Raw genomic sequence first — 16,975 nt, 5'->3', positions numbered from 1 at the left:
GGCTTTAAACCTTTCATAGTGGAATACGATCGAATTTACTTGACTGCCCAATGAACTATGTCTTGAATTGTTCAGTCATTGGTGTAAACTAAGACAATCATATCCACACAATAGCTCCCTATGCTTTTATCAGTTCTCTATCGTGTCTGTTTTGGCCATGGATAAAGCTTGGGATTCATAACTATTTCATTGAAGCGGCCCGTCTTCACACTTATATAGGTGATCTCCTATTAAGAGTATCATGCAATATCCTATTATATCTTTTACGATATAATATAGGAATCATTAATAACTTTTATTTATCCTTTACTCATTTTACATGTGACACCTTTTGTCTCTAGGAGTGAGTTGGAGTAATTACTCCTACGTGCCTTGAATATTATAACTTAGTTGTCCCTTTTAAATTATGATCTTGGGATCTTCAGTCAACATAGTTGAGTTATCACTACTCGATTTAAATGTTGAGTTTTGGACTCATTCCCTTAGACATGCAGTATAATTGATTTCTTAGTATTTCTAGCGGATCCACACAATTCTCTATATTTAATGGAGATTTTACCATTAGAGATCTACTACTTTTAATGATATTAAATCATTTTAAAACTTACCATTTTACACTAGTGTCTTTCTCATAATTTCATAGATACCATAATATATCACATATATTGACACATTGGTTAACCCCCACATTTATAGGCTTCATTAGAAGATTCGTGACCTTTCAATATCTTATAGAGATTTTTCATTTCTATCTCATTGAGGCTTGTGGTTTATCGAGAGGACAATTTCTCCCATAATTTTCAGGATAACCTTAAAACTTATCAACATAGATTTATCATCTTCTCAAAGTTTAAGCCACTATTGTTGAATTGAGGTGAATGTGATATAGTCGATTATTGAATGTTGCTCTTCCTTAAGAAACATTCTTGAGCAATATCCTGCATTCTCTCTCTCAATCATCATGGATGATCTGCTTAGTTGATTTTTCTAACCATATTTCTAGTGTTTTATAAAACACTTCAAGGGCCTCAATCTTGCTTAAAAGCAAGTCTTCATAACTCCAATCTTCTGATTTCACCAAGTTAAAACTGCGGTTGTCTAATCAGGATGATGATCACGATTACACTTATTGTCAAAAAAGTGCTCAATCTAGAAAATATGCATCACTTGGTCTTCTAATTTCACTAAGCTAGAGCTATAATTGTTTAATTGAAGTGTTGACCAAGATTGACTCAAGCGGTATGCATCCCTTGCTCAATCTCATCGAGCCAAACTTGTGGTCATATGATCGGAGTGCTGATCAATATTGTATTTACTCTTCAAGAGACACTTAACTCAAGAAGTATTCATCCTTTAGTCTTCTAATCTTATCGAGCCAAAGCTACGGTCGTCTAATTACAGTACTGACCAAGATTGTATTATTCTTCGAGAGACATTTGACTCAAGGAGTATGCATCACTTAGTCTTCCAATCTTATCAAGCCAAAGCGACGATTGTCTAATTGGAGTGCTGACCAGGATTGTATTATTCTTCGAGAGACATTTGATTCAAGAAGTATAGATCCCTTAGTCTTCCAATCTTATCGAGCCTCCGATTAGATTAGAGTGCTGATCAGGATTGTATTACTCTTCGAGATTTACTTGACTTAAGAAGAATACATCCCTTGGTCTTCTAATCTTATTAAGCCAAAGCTGCGGTTGTCTGATTGGAGTGCTGACTAAGATTGTATTACTTTTCGAGAGATATTCGACTCGAGAAGTAAGCATCCCTTGGTCTTCCAATCTTATCGAGCTATAGCTATAGTCATTTGATTGGAGTGCTGACCATGATTGCATTTATTCTTCGTAAGACACTTGACTCAATTCTTAGTCACTTGCAACACATGTAATGCAATCCTTCTAACTCATCTATTTTAACCTCCACTTAGGTCTTATTGAGTTAGACTCAAGTAGAGTTTTTTTACTAAGTGAGCTTGATCTTTTATCTAAAGACTTTCATTATCCCTCTTTTTGGATAATTTAAACTTACTATCTTTACTTTTGTGACTTTAGTCAAATGACCCTCACAAAGCCTTGACCATCGTTGTTACATTATACCCATGGTATAATTTTATTGTCTATCCTTTTAAGGTATAGTTCTCACATAAGAAAATTTTATTCTTCCTTGCGAGTAACCTCACATTACTTGAGGTTCACTTTTAGATACGATAGAACATCTTTTGATAGTAACCTTAAAAGATACATTTTATTCAAGTAATACAGTGTCTTTTACTGGTATCGCTTGAAGACGATTAAGGAGAATTTCTCCAATTTCTCTCCAGTATGAGTGGGACCTATGGTCATCATAACCGCCAATATCATTTTACGATTGTTAGATATTTTTATATATGAGTATATGGATCTTTGATGTTGAGATCTAATAGTTGGTCCTGATTAGTCATCTTAATGATGAGTCGATGACTCTAACCAGTGAAGCTTGGTATGGCAATGTGGACCTTGTCCCATTTATACTCTCGACATTCCCTTTTGGTTATCGAAATACACCTTCAGGTAAGAGACATACTCTTTTAGGTATCGTCGTTACTGACCTAATCTTATTGGTTGTCGAGTTATACCTTCAGATACGGACACAACCATTTTGGGTAAACTTATCCATAAAGATAAGAGTATTATATATGGTCGAGGTGAAAGCTAGGTCGTTTTCCCATAAGACGATATTGCTCTGCTCATGTGCTTACGGTTTATTGGTAATCGTCTCCTAAGATACAACGACTCGCGCCTCGAAATAGGAGCACTTCAAATTTGGAGTTCTATTAAGCTTTGAAGCATTGAAACTCATAAGAGAGAAGAGAGAGAAGAAAACCTAGGAGGAGAATTCATAATTTAAGAATTTATGAGTTGAGTGGAAGGAATGAGATTTATTTTATAGGGATGAAGGATTTCTTCCAAGAGAAGAAAAGTTTCTTCTAAGAGATGAAAGGATATAGGCACTGGCGGAGGCAGGGGGGCGCGAGCGGGTGCGGAAGCACCCCCTTGCTTCTGAAGAAAATTTTTTTTTATTATTATTAAAAAATTAAGGGCATAATTATAATTGTTTAAAATCATTGGACTTTTTCACAAAAGTGCCATTAAAAACCCTTTTTCCCTTTTCTTGTTTCGATCTTTCTCTGCCACAGTAAAAATCTTTTTTCTTGCCCCAGCACAGTTTCGTTTTCTTTTTCATCAGCCGCCGAACCCTTTTATTTCCAAACTAATCCTTTCTAATTTCTTCTTTAAACCAAAAACCTTAATCGCATTAAGAGATCTCATTATTTCCCCCTCTCCAGTCTCCTCAAACCGTTGCCCTCATCTTTATCGTCTCTTCACTTCGTCGACGCCTCACACCAGTGACGCCACTACTGTTCACGATTAGCCTATTCCGTCGACGTCGCTGCCAGCCTGCCACTATCGACGCCGCTGCCATTGTGCTCCGCTGGTGATTCTCCACAACAAGTAAAATCTCTTCAATTTTAGGTGAATCTTGTTCCTTATTTCATCTAATTTCTAATTTCATGATTTATACTTAGTAATACATTAATTGTTATGTTGATTGCATAAATTAATAATTTTGAGAAATTGACATAGGTTATGGAGAAATTTTTAAAACGAAGTATTGAGTCTTCTAAGAATTCTATGGAAGAAAATAGTAAGAAAAAATATTCTCGTGTTGAATTCAACCCGGATGATGTTGTTAGTGACCCAGGGCTACGCAAACCAATTAATGAATTTGATATTTCTATTAGAGATCAGATTCGAAGAGAATATTTGATTAGAGGACCTTGTCAACCATTTGGTCATAGTTATCCCCAAAGACAATTTGGTAAAGAGCATAGAAGTTTCCAAGTTGCTTGGTTTAAAAAATTTTCATGGTTAGAGTACAGCATATCAAAAGATGCAGCTTTTTGTTTTTGGTGTTATCTCTTTAAAAATTCTCATAGAGGATGTCGAGTTGGAGATGAGGCATTTACTAATTCAGGGATGACTAATTGGAGAAAAGCAATGGAAGTATTTAATACGCATGTTGGTGGTGTAGCTAGTGCTCACAATGATGCGAGAACACAACTTGAGGCTTTTAAAAATCAACGACAAAGTGTGTCACATTTGCTACAAGCACAGGGGCGTGAAATGGAGGTTGCATATCACACTCGATTAACGGAAACTTTAGATGTTACACGCTTTCTTTTGAAACAAGGTTTGCCTTTCCGTGGACATGACGAGTCATTGAATTCTTCAAATAAAGGTAACTTTCTTGAATTGATTGAGTGGTATACCCAAAGAAATGATGAGGTTGCCAAGACCATGAATGAAAATGCCCCTGGAAACAATCAAATGAAGTCTTCAACAGTTCAAAAGGATTTAACACGGGCTTGTGCTGCTGAAGTCACAAATGTCATTCTTAATGATATAAAAGACAATATATTTTCTCTTATGGTTATGAGTGTCGAGATATTTCAGTCAAAGAACAAATGGGAGTTGTTTTAAGATATGTGAACAAACATGGATGTGTTATTGAAAGATTTCTTGCTATTGTACATGTGTCTGACACTTCTGCTATTTCTTTAAAGAAGACTATTGATGAATTGTTTGCAAAACATAAGTTGTCATTATCAAGATTGAGAGGTCAAGGATACGATGGAGCTTCAAATATGCGAGGTGAGTATAATGGATTGAAGGCTCTTATATTGAAGGAAAATTCATCTGCAAGATATGTCCATTGTTTTGCTCACCAACTTCAACTAGTTGTTGTTGCAGTTGCTAAAAGCAATCGAATTGTGAGTGATTTCTTCCAATATGTTACTATGATTGTGAATATTATTGGTGCTTCATGCAAAAGAAAAGATAAGTTTAGACAACTTGAACATGATAGACTTGTAGAATGTTTGGAGAAAGGTGATATTGTTAGTGGCAAAGGAAAAAATCAGGAAATCAGTTTAAAACGACCAGGGGATACTCGTTGGGGTTCACATTACATGACTATTATCCGTTTGATGTCTACGTGGACTTCTGTTTTACAAGTGCTTGAAAATGTGTATGATGATGGTACTAATGATGATAATAGTGGTATCGCCACCAGTTTAATTGATAAGATGGAGAATTATGAATTTGTGTTTGTGATGCATTTGATGAAATCTTTATTGGGAATCACAAATGAGTTGTCACTTGCCTTACAACAAAAGGATCAAAACATTGTACTGGCTGTTAGTTTGATCAAGACAATGAAAGTTCGATTACAAAAATTGAGAGAGGAAGGATGGGAGAATTTTTTGGACGTCGTCAACAAATTGTGTAGTAACCACCTGATTCCAGTACCGAATATGGAAGAAAATATGAGAACTCGTGGTCGCAGCAGACATAATGGACAAATGATTACTAATTTTCATCACTATCGTGTTGAAATTTTTTATCAGGTATTATTTTTAAATATTTTTTTGAATTTTAATTTTCTAATAATGTTTTTTATTCATTTTTTACTGTTATAATATTAGGTTCTTGATATGATGGTTCAAGAGATGAGTAATCGGTTTTCAGAATCAAGTACGGAGGTACTTACTTGCATTGCTTGCTTAGATCTAAAGGACTCTTTTTCTCAATTTGATATTGGAAAGCTACTCCACCTTGCTGAACTTTATCCGGAGGACTTTTCATTGACTGATCGTGCAATACTTGAGGACCAACTTGAGACTTACATTCAAAATATACGAGGTGAATTTTCTATGATTGAAGATTTGGGAAGTCTTGCTAAAAAGATGGTTGAAACGGGGAAGAATACAATTTTTCCATTGGCATATTGTTTGATCGAGTTAGCATTAGTTTTACCAGTTGCAACTGCTTCTGTTGAAAGAGTTTTTTCTGCGATGAAAATTATCAAGACTGATTTGCGTAATAGGATGGGGGATGAGTGGATGAATGACAGTTTGGTAGTATACATCGAGAAGGACATTTTTGCTACAATTGAAAATGAACAAATTTTACAGCATTTTCAACAGATGAGCACTCGTAGGATCCAGTTGCCTCCTCTTGTTTGTATGTCTAGATCTGATGCTGGTGGTTCAAGTATTAAAAAATAATTACTTTATTGGTATGCACATATTTTTATATCTGTATTTAGTACTGTTATCTTTTAATATATTTATTTGATAGTAAGAAATTTTTTTAGTCTTTCTTTAAGCACCCTTCTAAATTTTTCTCTGGATCCGCCACTGGATATAGGATGTATATTTTCCCTTAAACCTTTTTCACTTAAACCTTTTCATTATAATTAATTTAATTTAATTTAATTGATTAATTAATTAACTATTTACTTAATCTATTATAAATTAATTAATCAATTAATTGATATCACCATGATTAATTTTTAATTAATCAACGAAATTAATTATAATTTCATACCTTTCAATGGTTCTACGTACTCAGTTAGCATTCATCCATGAATCGAACTCGTATACGAGTCAAACTTTCATCCGATCATATCAGACCAATCCTTCATTGACATTAATTTCTCATTCACTACTCAAGAAATTGAATTACGACGGCCTACTCGCGCAATAGTCATCTTATCCGTATTAGTCACCAAAACCAATTTTCCAACAGTGCCCTCGAGGAGATAAAATTGACAGATAAGACTTCGTGGCGTGGAGGTGCCCTAGAGGCGTTAGAGGTGACTCGAAGGCGTATTGGAGGCGCCTCAGAGTACTTGGACTTACCCTTGCGTAGATAAAAACCAAAGTTGGTGAAGGTTATCGAGTCTGAAGGTTTGGGGATCATATTCAAGGTTGAAGGCGCCTCGGATAGGGTTGGAGGCGCCCTCAACGCTCTATAAAAGAGGTGTTCGACTAGTAAAATAGCACCAATTAATTTTATGAAGCTTCCAAGATCCTTTTGTTGCTCTGACCACATCTATCGTGTTGTGACTGCCCTACTGCACCGCGACATTTGACTGTTGCCAGCAAACCGATACCAACACACTAGCTCGACCAACTTCAATTCTTTTAAGTGTTAGTAACAAATTTTTATTGTGTATTTTCTTTAGTTACAAAAGCAAAGTGTAGGATTATTACATTTTTCTTTAATGACAATATAAAAATGTCAATAAAAATCCTATTTTAATGACATTTATATATGTCCTGTTATTATCATAATAAGGACATATTTAAATGTTACCTAAACTCATTTATTTTGACATTTATAAGTGTCCTATAAATTTTTATAAGGACAGTAAAAGTTGTCAATAATCATAATTTATAAGATCATTTTAAAATGTCACCTTAAATAAGCTATAATGACATTAATAATTGTCATTTATAATAATTTATAAAGACATTAAAAATTGTCACTACAAGAATAATTATTTAGAATATATAACCTGAATTCAAAATTTATACATCATCACAATACATCCATCATTTAGAATAAAATACAATTAAAAGTGCTAATATGAAATTTTTATTCATCTAACACTTAGTCAAATTAAAAATTACAATACTAATGATAAGTCATTTACATCCAAAACTAACTACACACTACACTCAAACTATTAAATTTTAGACTAACAAAGTCTTGTGAAATAAAAACACAATTAGTTGGACCATTTTCAACCATCATATTGAAAGCAAAATCCATGTACATGCCATCTACAAATACAATGCATATATTTGTATTAGAGAAATAAAACAATGAAAATAAAAAAGATAATAAAATAATTCAAAACATTGGATATCATACCAAATGAGAAAAATGCAAAGTATGTCCACCTAATAATAGTCTTTGTTCACTGTTAACTGTAAATACATTTCATATTTGTTTAAAATTATAATACCACAATAAATATAATAAATTAATAATATTTCAATGAAAGGTTAAAAGCATACCAAATGATATGGCCAAGCTATCATTCCTCCAAGTGTATCCTCAAACCTCTGTAAAAAATCATAAGGTCTAATTAAACTCTCTTCTGGTTCTAGGACAACTTGTACTTGTACTTCACACCAATTTGGTCCTAGTGTCTGTCTTCCTACTGTAGTATTTGGATCCATGCTATGAAGCACTCCTTTTGCCACAATTTTTGTTGAATCAAATAAACTTTTGATCAAGATAGAACATCCAATCTACATGAAAGTGCGAAAGAGGATAAAAGTCTCAAGATGTGTGGAATATATAATAATAAAAAAAAAGAAATTAAACAACTCTTACCCGTAAAGATGGGCGAGAAGGAATAGAAGTTTGTGGATTACTACTTGATGATGTGTGTTGACTATTATTGCAATTTGAAATAGGATTTTGGTTTGCTTGATCAGAAATCTTTGCTTCTAACATTGCAATATGTTGGCCTTGCTTTTTAACTTGTTCATCCATTTTTTCTAATTTTGTCTTCTGTTCCATTACTAGTCGATTGCATGTGCCACGACTAGGGACTTCTCCCCATAAATCAGATGGACTAACACCATCACCAAGCATATGTACTCAGCCAGGTCTACGGTCCGATAATTTTAGCAAATATATCATTTTGACTCACTACATCATTAGAATCTTCGGGAAGTTGATTTGCTAGTTCATTCATTGCAACCTTTACAAACATATGACATGTTGATACTTATTTAACACATAATGATAATTAAAACAAAGCACTTTAAATTAATAAATTGAAGAGTATAAAGTAGTTTACCAATTTTTCTGCTACAACATTACTTGAGGGACTTCCATTGGCATGAGTAAAGCAAGCCTGAAATAATTCGACTCGTGTTGGAGGGTGCCCCTTTTCTTTTTCCTAAAAATATATTTAGTTATTAGTTTCTACATTCAAATGCACATAGAATTATAACACGAATAAGAAGAATTACCAATTTGTGTTGCACTTGAGCAAAAGATGTCCTTCCAGTAGTCTGATTCATTATCTTTTGTTTTCTAGCCGCTTTATTTTTTTCACTCCTTTCCTAATATATTAATTACACTCAATAAACAATATTAAAGTCTACATAACATTTGAATCAAATTATTAATCTAAATAAAAACATATTGTCTACCTTTGATTTTTCTGTGTTTCAAAATGCAACTAGTCTCATATATTGTTCTGCATGAGCTCTTTCATCTCTCTGTTATAACAGAACTTGAATTGATAACTCTGGATCATAGTACTTTTTTTTTAGTTCAGATTTTCAGTTTCTCCATTTTTTTGCTATTGATCGTAGTGTCTAATTTTCAGTTCCTGGAGGAAGGTCGTATTTTTCCTTCAAAAAAATAGACAAATTATCTTTGCATAAATTAAAAGTCTTAAACATGAAAATTACGCAAAAGTAATTTAGTTACCTTTATAACATTTAACATGTTTTTTTTATCCGTTGACATTTTATGCCAATCTTCCATATCAATTGGACAATAGTTACCATTTCTTGCCAAAGAACCCAAGAAATCAGTAAATTTATTTCTTTTTGTTCCTATAGGGCGTCCCATATCATCACATGAAATCTTAATGCGTGATAGTGTGCTAGGTCGACCTCAAATTTCTTTCATAAATGTGGGACCTCTTTTTCCTATTAATATTACGAAGCCCACTTTCACTATCTGTACACAAAAAAATATATAAGACATAATAAAAATAATATAATAAATTATTATATTGTTCATATATGTTACCTTCATTAGATTTTTCATTCATATCAACATTTTGATCTGGAACTAAAGTCATGTTTTCAACATATGGGATATTATCTTGCACATCGACATGAAGTTGATTTGAAAGTGTATCTCTTTGGTTATTCAACGTACCTTGTATATTTTGACTATCGGTGAAAGTATTGATTCCAATAAAATATAAAAATAAGAATTAAATTCAAATAGGTAATAAATTTGTGATGCATAAAATGAGATATTACCTTGCTCAATTGAATGTTGATTAGTGTAATTTGTACTTATAGTTGGTGGTTGCATATTTACCTCAGGTTGAAGTATAAAATGAGATTTCCTCTTACTTGACGCTTAGGATCCATTCGTACTACAAACAATAGTTAATTACAAATTTTAGATAATAAATCATTCAAAGGAAAAAAAAAGAAAGAATGCATCTACTATCGGAGAGAGTACCTCTTTTCCTAGATAAGTCATCAATTTTATGTCCATATAAATTGTCTAGATTATAGAAACAAGAAAGATCCATAATCAGTTGTATAATAGAGTTGCATAACTAGTTAAATTTGAGGAAAAAATATATCACAAGTAGCATGGTATAATTATGAGAAGTTTTAATTAAACAATGATGCTATAGTTATTTTAAAGTTGAGCATCAAACACAATTAAATACTTTCTTAGATATTCAGTCAAGTCATAAATTCAAGAAGATCTTATATATCAAAATTTCTATAGCTATTAATAACTTAAATAGAAACTTTGCATGCAAGTATGTTGTCACTACTCGGCGAGGCAGAACGCACGGTTGTTCGTCGGGCGGGATGCGTTCATGACCGCTACCATGCCTAGCAACAACGTGGTTGCACTCGAATCGACCGCACGCCAAGTAGCGACTGGTTCTGGCGAAGCAATGGTCGCTTGTATGAGACCGCTCGTGAACTCGCCACACGAGAAGCGCTGCCGTTGCACAGCAAGGCAATGGTCGCCTCATGAGCTGGCGACGCTTGTTCCTTTGCCGCCATCTTTCAAGCGGCTGACGCTCTGTGCCTCCTCGTCGGCGAGGGAATATTTTCTTTTGGTGAAGAAGAAATAAATTGTTGAAGTTACCTTTCCGTAAAGAAATCCTTGATTCTGCAGAGAGAAAGGAGACGACGCTGCGATCTGGAGAGGAAGGAAGCAGCGCTGCAGTGTAGGGAGGAAGAAGACTAAAGAGAAGGAGACAACGTATTAATGATTTAGGGTAAAAATCAACTCTTATAAAATTAATATGCTTATTAATTTATAAGTATAATGACATTTATAAAATTTGTCACTATAAAGGTCTAATTAGATATTTTATTTTTAAAGTCAATCTGTTTTAATAAGTGTCATTAAAATATATCTATAATTACATTTTAAATAAATGTCATTAAGAAAATGTCACAATAGGATTTTTTTCTTGTAGTATACACATGATTCATACTTCTCTCATGTATCTTGATCCTAATAAGAGGAGCATACGATCTTTGCTTTATGGAGATGTTCTTTTGTCAACATATAAACTCTAAGAAGGTAAAGAAAAAATTTCTTCCCGATTCTTCAACTCCACCGACTTTAATCCTTTGTTTTTTCATATTCTTCCTTGAGTATAATACGTCAAATAAATATTAATATTAAATTGAGTATCGGGGTCATCTATTTGGACTCCCTGGCACCCATCTTACCTGATTTTTGAAGTGCATCTCATGTCCACTACCCTCCCATCGACGACCTTCGACGAGCATGTGCATCAGAGTGTTCATTGATGGGTAACTTGATCCTCCACTGTATAGCCTGTATTTGACCAGAACCTATGATATATATGAAAAAATAAATCATATATATAAGCTACTTTTACAAACGGTAAATTCATGCCAACCCATTTGTGCCTCGTAGTAGGAAGAGTATAATTAATTAATTAATTTGGAGATGCATGTGCACACTCAAGCTGTCAAGCAAGGCAACTATCATTAATGAAATAATAGCCACCATTAATTGGCACAATTAGTATTTAGTTATTTACATAGTATTTGTTCTAAGTCATGAGATCAATTCTTAATAAGTGTAAAATGACTAGTTAGATGTGTAACCTCTCTCATGAAAAATATCACTGAGTCCGGATAAATATCTCCCATGATTTACTTATCTGAATTTTACTGTGGGGCCGACGATACTAGATCGCTTGAAGTGAACGATATATATCCTAAAGGTAAAATCTTATTGACATAATCGAGAACTTAAAAAAAAAATTAAAAAAAAAAAGAGGTCCGCATAGGCATATATATATAGTCAAACCTAAGTTTTGATGTTAACAAAAAATTTTAAGTTAAGTTTCATTGTGATCTAACAAGACTGACTAAGTATGCAGATAATTCAACTAGAAAATCCTAGTAGGTCAAGTTGACTAGATGTTAGGCAAAACAAAAGTTGTAGTGGATACTAGGCAAAGGGAAAGTCTACTTGCAGCTAGGCAAAGAAGTCTTGGTCAGTGGCACTGGGCAGAAAAACTTGACAGATCGAGTACACTAGGAGGGAAGTCTTAGACAAGTTTGGAGGACTGGACGTCTAGCACATCGATGGGTCTGGAGGACTGAACATCAAGAGCAAGCCCTCAGGGTTAGAGGATCGGATGTCAAGCACAAAGTTTAAATAGGTCTGGAGGACCAGATGTTTGGCAAATCAGGTAAACCCTCCTGAGAGAAGTAGGTGAGGACGCATTTCCTCGAAGGGAATAGTAAATGTTGGTTCGACTTAGGGTTTCAGCGAAATCCAAAAGTCAGAATCGGACAATCCTGAGAATGTTGAATTGCTTATATTTTATATTATGTTTGTTTTGCTAAATTTGTGATGTAGAAAATGAAAATTGAAAGTTGGCCGGAAAAAGACCATCTAGGCGCCTAGAGTGGACTCAAGTGACCGGAGGTCTGGGCGCCCCAATTGGGTCCAGGCATCTGGTTAGACCTGAATCCAGCCATGCGTGTAGCTAAGTTGACACACTCCAATTGGCTAGTGCATGTCAGCTTCCAGGTGCCTGGGAAGGATCTAGGTAACTGAGAAGGGATATAGACGACTTGCATAAAGCTTCACCCTGGTACAACCACTTCAGCGGTCTAAGCGCCCGGGAGTGGTCTTGGCGCCTAGAGTTGGATAATTCAGTGACAAAGGTTGATCAAATAGGCCTCGATGGAGGAACCTGGAGTTGGTCTAGGTGCTTGGAATAGGCTATAAAAAGGACCTTTGACTAGGAGCTCAAATTTACAATAATCTAAGCTCAAACATCATTTGTATTGCTCTAGAAATGACTACGACATTGTAATACTGCTCTGACAACAACATTCAAGTCTACACTTTGCTTAAAGTTGTCGGTATATTTAATTTGGGCTATTTCTTTTATTGTAATTAGATTTTTTTGTACTTATCAAATCATTAGTAAATTGCTTAACGAAAGTGATTAATGATCGTAGACTTTAGACTAGCAGTACGGGTTGTGAACCAAGTAAAACAAAGTTTGTTAGCATTGTGCTTGTATTCTTTATTTCTGCTACATACTCTCTCGAATTTTTGAAAAACATGAAAAAACTAAACGGGTTATTCATCCCCTCTAGCGTTTCTTCAATTACACACACACACACACAAGAATGACACATCCTTAGATGAGTGACATTCGACAGGGGCACATGATACAATCAGAATCTACTTTTTTTAATCTCTTTCTTATCTGCATGCAACAACTTTTCTCTCTTTCTTCTTAAATTAAAATAAAATTTCTCTTCTCTCTCCTTTGATTGCACGTAACAATCACTACGGTGTTGATTTTTAAAAACCAACACCACAACTTAAATACACCAGTCATCGCTATAGTGTTGGTTTTAATTAAGATCAACACCCAACACATTTGGTGCTATTTTTAAAGACTAGTGTTGGTGCTGATTTTTAAAAAACCAGCACCACATTGTTACTGATTTTTAAAAAATAACACCACCGTTGTGCTATTTTTAAAAAAACACCTTGGTGTATTGGTGCTAATTTTTAAAAACCAGTAATGATGCATAGAGAGAGCACCAAGGTATTTTTTAAAAACCAGTACTAAGGTGGTGTCGACCTTTAAAAATCAGCACTTGGTGTTGATGCTAGTCTTTAAAGACCACAACAAAATTAGTGTTGATCTTTAAAAACCAGCACCACAGTGGTGGCTAGTGTATTTCAGCTGTGGTGCTGATTTTTAAAACTCAGTGTTATATTGGTTGTTACATGTAATCAAAGAGAGAGAAAAGAGAATTTTATTTTAATTTAAGAGGATTGAGAGAAAAGTTATTGCATGCAGATGAGAGGAATTAAAAAAAATTGGGTTTTAGCCACGTCAGGTGCCCACATTGGATGTCGCCCACGCTAGCTCACATAAGAGTATGCAGGATATCATTTCCCTCACATATATATATATACATGAGAGAGGGGGATGAATCACGTGATTTTTAAACTAGAGTCTTTTTAAAAATTAAAAACAAAGTGAGAAAAAGAAAATGAAGACACAATTGGTCTCATACTCCAATACCTATGATTCTTCAGACCGTATCGATGGGCAATATACTAAAAACCTCTTTTGGAATCGCTAGAAGAGTAAATCGAATACGGCAGTAAACTAAGGACAAGTGTAACAACCTACACTTTCTTTTATGCAGTAATTAAAATCTTAATTGAAAATTTTGTACCCAACACATGAAGATTATCGAATCGAGTTCGATGTTGGATGACTTCTCAGTAGTAGTAGGGCATAGCAGCTATTGGTGCAGTTTGAACTAACTATCTAACTCAGGTTTTGATGAATGACAACTGAGTTAAGTTAGGTGGTTTGTGATCTAATTACATTACCAAGTGTGTAAGAATTGACAAGTCCAACGGACCGGATACCAGGCTAAAATCTAGTAAGATCCGCAGGACCGAATAGCTATTACGAAGTCCAGATAGGTCAACAAGCTGATCAAATATCTGACAGGAAGTCCAGTTGGATCCATGGGATCGGACAATCGACAGAAATCCAGTTGTGTCTGCAGACCGGACAACTGGCATGAAGACTTGGTAAGTCAAAAGACTAGTCAAACCAACTGTAAGATGGTAAGTAAAGGTATGCCATTGGAGGAGAGTGACTTTATAAGAACATGTCCTAGTTAAGGGACAATAGGCGTCGATCCAGGTTTGGTCCATTTTAGATCCCTAATCTAAGACCTTGACTAGTTCCTGGTCCTGAGAGGATAGGAACTAATTATTACTTCTTATTTTTCACTGTGCTAACTTTATTTTGCAGGTTAGATGTTTTAGTTTTGGAGTAACACAACTTGTGGGGCAAAAGGAGCAAAAAGCCTTCAGATGAACAGTACCCAATGGTACCTTTAATGGCTATGGAAGATGTCTTCGCACTATTCATGGAAGGTGCCTTTAATGGCTTGAAGGCGCCTTCCACAAGATAGAATTCAGACCTCGTCGTGGATAGAAGCTGAGCTATTTGGGATTAGATTTCTCGGGTTGGAGGCGCCTTCAATGGCTATGGAAGGTGCCTTCCAAGCTCTTTTTATGGATGCTCGCCCAAAGCTTCAAACGCAACACTCATATGAGCTTCTAGCATCCAAACGACTTTCCGATTGCTCTGAGCTCCTACTATAACTCTGCTGTGAAGCTGCTACGCCCAACTACTGCTCTAAGGATTTTCTATCGCAGCCGGCAGACCAACACATGAGCTCTCTCACATCTAAGTGTTGGTAACGGAATTATTCCTTGTAGTTAATTATTGCAAAAGAACAAGTGCAGTGTGTTTCACTTGTTCTAACTTTCCTTGTACTCGATCTCCTCTTCCGGAGATACCGGAAGAGATATTTTAGTGGATTACCCATCGATAGGTCCGCAGGACCTGGGTCTTCGAGTAGGAGTCGCCGAAGGCTCCAAACCAAGTAAACCGTTTGTGTTCGTATGGTTTTGTCACTTATTCTCCGCTGCATTCATACTTTGATTTGAAAACTGAAAAGCCCAATTTTTGAAAACCACGTGATTAAGCCCCCTCTCACGTACAACCCGATCTAGCAACAATGTTGCAACACAACGGGAGGATGAAGTCAGAGCAGTCGGAGTCTTTAAAGATCGTGTATATAAGTTGTGTATTGAGCCCTGGTCGAATCTGCCTTATATAGAACATTGGAGGTGCTTCCAATGCTACTCGAGGTGCCACCAACCTCAAATTTTATCCCTGAAGGTTCAACCTCTTATCGTCGATGAAGCCTTCGCCATTATCCACTCGAGGGCGTCTCCTATTGGGATGTATACTATAAGCCTATTTTTTGTATGAACATTTGTTTTGAAATATTTTGAAATGAGAATCACTTTGGTCAAATATTTACATTTTATATTTATATATATGCCAATGCAGTTGTCCATTTAATTTATATTATAGATAACATGGTGTGTGGTGCCACACAGAAGATCATTTTATCGATTCCTTATAAATTATAAATAGTAGCTCACAATTAAGATGGATTGAGACAAACCATTGGAACGATTGTAGTGTAATTTGGTATTAGTCTATCTTAACTATAAAATTACACTAGTACACTATGTGTGTATTGAACATGACTGTTTGAGATTGTTCGATTTGTACTGACTACATAAAAGAACAGAACCTCTGTTATTATAGATGTGGGTCATCTTAATCCCGATATAATAACAAGCACGCATACTTAGTATTTATTTATTTAACTTATCAATGAGTGAGATTTATTCGTTAAATCAATAGGCCCAATGAGTTGGGAGATAGTATTATTTATATGGTGTGTTGTTAATTATAGAAGGAATCTGTGTCCTAATTATTTAGGCTGATGATGTCCCCTTGAGGAGCTCATAAGGATTATCATTGCAGCACCCTCGCCCCCAGGGCCCCCACCGACCGGACCCACGGTCATTGTGAGGGAGGTAAATCGCAGCACCCGAGCTAACATGGGACGGACCGGGTGGGATACAGGGATAGGGGATTTATTCCCCCGTTGCCACTGAGTTTCGACCCAGCGGCCTCATTGCAGCAACCTCCTGCCCCATGCCATCTCGGATGACCCACGGGTGGACTAATCCTGCAGGTGGACTTAGTCCGGCATGATAATAAAGTTGAGTGATACTACTCTTGGAATCAGATGTTAATTAATTGAGTTGTCAGTAACTCATTTAATTAACTGACATACGATATCTTAAACATAGGGAGATTAATGCACTCATGATAAGAAGGAGCCTATATTGTAATATGGGATTGGTGCGGTAGTTCA

General features: G+C 35.3%; 1 protein-coding gene across 1 annotated transcript; it reads left to right on the top strand.

The window, feature by feature from the left end:
* Positions 1-4,504: 4,504 nt before the first annotated feature.
* On the top strand, positions 4,505-6,106 carry LOC122002066 (zinc finger MYM-type protein 1-like). The gene is made up of 2 exons (XM_042557114.1): positions 4,505-5,446; positions 5,525-6,106. The coding sequence occupies exons 1-2, from the start codon at positions 4,505-4,507 to the stop codon at positions 6,104-6,106; spliced, it is 1,524 nt and encodes a 507-aa protein (XP_042413048.1).
* The last annotated feature ends 10,869 nt before the right edge of the window (positions 6,107-16,975 follow it).

The sequence above is a fragment of the Zingiber officinale genome, chromosome 7A (assembly GCF_018446385.1).
Source record: "Zingiber officinale cultivar Zhangliang chromosome 7A, Zo_v1.1, whole genome shotgun sequence".
In the NCBI taxonomy this organism is placed as follows: Eukaryota; Viridiplantae; Streptophyta; class Magnoliopsida; order Zingiberales; family Zingiberaceae; genus Zingiber; species Zingiber officinale.
The sequence above is the reverse complement of the archived record's forward strand: the minus strand, read 5'-3'. Positions and strand labels throughout refer to the sequence as shown.

Excerpts from the sequence above, each read along its gene's own strand:
- LOC122002066 (XM_042557114.1), top strand. The coding sequence starts at position 4,505 with ATGGGAGTTGTTTTAAGATATGTGAACAAACATGGATGTGTTATTGAA. Across the intron at positions 5,447-5,524 it reads GTGTTGAAATTTTTTATCAG|GTTCTTGATATGATGGTTCA; the intron begins GTATTATTTTTA and ends TTATAATATTAG.